Source organism: Canis lupus, chromosome 3 (assembly GCF_048164855.1).
Source record: "Canis lupus baileyi chromosome 3, mCanLup2.hap1, whole genome shotgun sequence".
NCBI classification, from domain to species: domain Eukaryota; kingdom Metazoa; phylum Chordata; class Mammalia; order Carnivora; family Canidae; genus Canis; species Canis lupus.
The window spans coordinates 43787588-43790386 of NC_132840.1; the positions used below are offsets into that span (position 1 = coordinate 43787588).

The following is a 2799-nucleotide window of genomic DNA, read 5'->3' on the forward strand; positions in this document are numbered from 1 at the left end:
CCATGGCACTCCAACCTCTGCTTCTGTCTTCATGTCTCCTTCTCTGTCTCTGCCCTTCTGCCTCCCTAAGAGAACTCTGTGATGGTGCTGACTACCTGGATAATCCACAAGTCTCCCCATTTTAAGGTCAGCAGATTAGAAACCCTAATCTCATCTGCAACTATGATTTCCTCTTGGCAGGGAACATAACATATTCACAAGTTCCAGGAATTAGGACGTGGACATTTTTGTCCACGTCTACACACCACAAACACTTGCATACATGCACACCCCTAGCTCCTTGTGGGACCTGGATTCCAGGGCCTTCCCCTCTCTATAGATTCTGCTCACCTTTCTATGGATGCATTCTGGTTCTGTGTCAATAAACATTTATAAACCACCTATGTGTGCTAGACATTCTTTTTTTTTAAAGATTTTATTTATTCATGGGAGAGACATAGGCGGAGGGAGAAGCTGCCTCCCTGCAAGGAGCCCCATGCGCCCCTGAGCCAAAGGGAGACGCTCAACCACTGAGCCACCAAGGTGCCCCAGTGTGCTAGACATTCTGCTAAAGGCAAGGGATACCAAAAAAATACCTTAGTCCCTGTCCCATAGGAGCTCGTGTTTTAGAGAAGATGACAGAAAAATAATAAAGACAAGAAAATATGGCAAATACTGGGATAAAAGGGAGCACAGGAGATGATGGGGCACTCAGGACTTGGGTTTTGGGTATATGCAAAGATATGTCCTATTGCACCTATTCCTGTCATAGATACACAAAATCAAGACAGTAGAATTCACCATGAAAAAGAAGGATCTGTGATCTGGTCTGTGGCATCCCTAACATATCAGTGCCCAGTGATGGCAGGCAGAGCTGGGCAGCTCACAGACTGAGAAGCAGAGGCACACAGAAATTTCCCTGTGCGCTCCTGAAGCCCTCACTTCAGTAGGGGGTCAGTGGCAGCCAGGAGTTACTCATTACCAAGATGAAGAGGACCACTGCCAAGTGGAACAAGCTTTTACAGTGTTCACAAGGGATGGGCTCATCCCAGGTGGCTGGTCCTCCCATTTCCTCAGTCTGAACCTGACCTAAAAGAAGGTCTTATTTTGAAGGTTGAAAAGGGAATGAATTGTTAGATTAAATATACAAAGATGTAGTTTAGTTCCTCTCTGAGTCACAAATGTGGAGTCTGAGGAAGGAGCTAGAGCTTGTAATCTTTCAATTAATTTATGTTTATTTTAGATATCTATCTTAGCCCGGTTTCCTGGACATGCCTGATGACTGACCTTTGTTCCCTACTTTTATCATAAGAAACAAAGAAGCTATCATCTGAGTCTGTAGCTCCTACCCACAAACATTTCACAGGATCTTAGTGAGAGACTTATTTCCAGCTCAGCACTGAACTCTACTGTCTCCTTTCAGAAACACAAGTGCATGTATATCTGTATCTATATCTATATCATCTATATATTTATATTTCACTTTCCTATTTAACCCTCTTAGCTATAACAAACCAGGCTCTCTTATTTAAAACACATGCACACAAATTTCCTTTCCAGTGGCATAAAAAGCTACTTTGATGAGACTGAATTCATGTTAAGTCAGGTGACTGTGAAATTCCTAGTGTTTGTATAGGGCTTTATAATTAGTCAAGAGTATTCTTGGCCATTGAATTTTGTTCTTCATAACCATCTTGTGAAAGTGTCCTCGATGGGGGTCTGTTAAGCCCTAAGAACCTTTCAAAGCCAGAGTCCTCTCTGAGAATGCTAAATGGGGACTTGCCATTTTTTCACTATGTTGAATAAATTCTGCTCTTCATCTACGACTAATCCAGAGATCAGTTTTATCCTCTGCTTATAGTCCCATATCTGCTCTATGGCCCTCTAGCGACATGGTCATCATCTGCTCAGGCAATCTCCATCTTTGGTTGTTTCTGACTGATGGGCAGACAGAGGTTATAGATGCTCTTAGTGTATCTACAAGAAAGCCATGAGAAAGGACACCACCTTCATGGGGCTTGCTGTGAGCCCATTACAGTTTCTCTATATTGAAAATAGCCAACCAACCCAATCAGATCCTTTCTCTTGGGCAATATGAATGACAGGGAGTCAGAGGAAAGGTAGGTCACTGAATCTAATGTCTTTCCTTTCCATTTTTTTTTTTTTTTGCAGTTTTATACCTTTATTTGACAATCAGCGATTAGTTCTCATCCACATTAACAGTCTGTAGATTTTTGAAAGTGGTGACAGGTACGTAGGTAACCAGCGTGTAGAGCTTGTTTGGTGAATCTTCATCCTCGTTACATTTTCTGGACAACCGCACACGGATACGGTATGGAACATTCCTTATTCCTTTGGCCCAGACAGCTTTGTTGAGCCTGGTGTCAATGCGCACATCTGGAGTTCCCATCTCCTTCATGGCAAATTTCCGGATCTCTTTGAGTGCCCGAGGGGCATGCTTCTTGAAACCCACTCCATGGATACGTTTGTGAATGTTGATGGTGTATTCTCTGGTCACTACCTCGTTGATGGCAGAACGGCTCTTCTTCTTCTCGCCACCCTTCTTTGCGGGAGCCATTCTGCCGGGCCCTAGTTGGAAAGGAAGACTAATGTCTTTCCTTTCCAAATAATGCATGAAGCCTGCTGTTTATCCCAGTCCTTGAAGTACTGGGGACTTGGAGTTACTAGGGCTAAAGAGGACATTGCCTCGCATCAAGATAATGCAACTCCATTAATGGAAGGAATTGGGATGCTTCGCCTTGAAACTTTCAAAAGTCAAATATAAAAGTCTAATTATTATGTTCATTGAAAAGGTAAGGA

At 43.0% G+C, this 2799-nt stretch overlaps 1 protein-coding gene across 1 annotated transcript; it reads right to left on the bottom strand.

Moving 5' to 3' along the window:
- Window positions 1–2132: 2132 nt before the first annotated feature.
- LOC140630441 (large ribosomal subunit protein eL31-like) lies at window positions 2133–2591 on the bottom strand. Its single transcript, XM_072820618.1, has one exon. It carries the CDS (start codon window positions 2555–2557, stop codon window positions 2180–2182), a length of 378 nt encoding a protein of 125 aa, XP_072676719.1. The 5' UTR covers window positions 2558–2591; the 3' UTR covers window positions 2133–2179.
- Window positions 2592–2799: the final 208 nt, after the last annotated feature.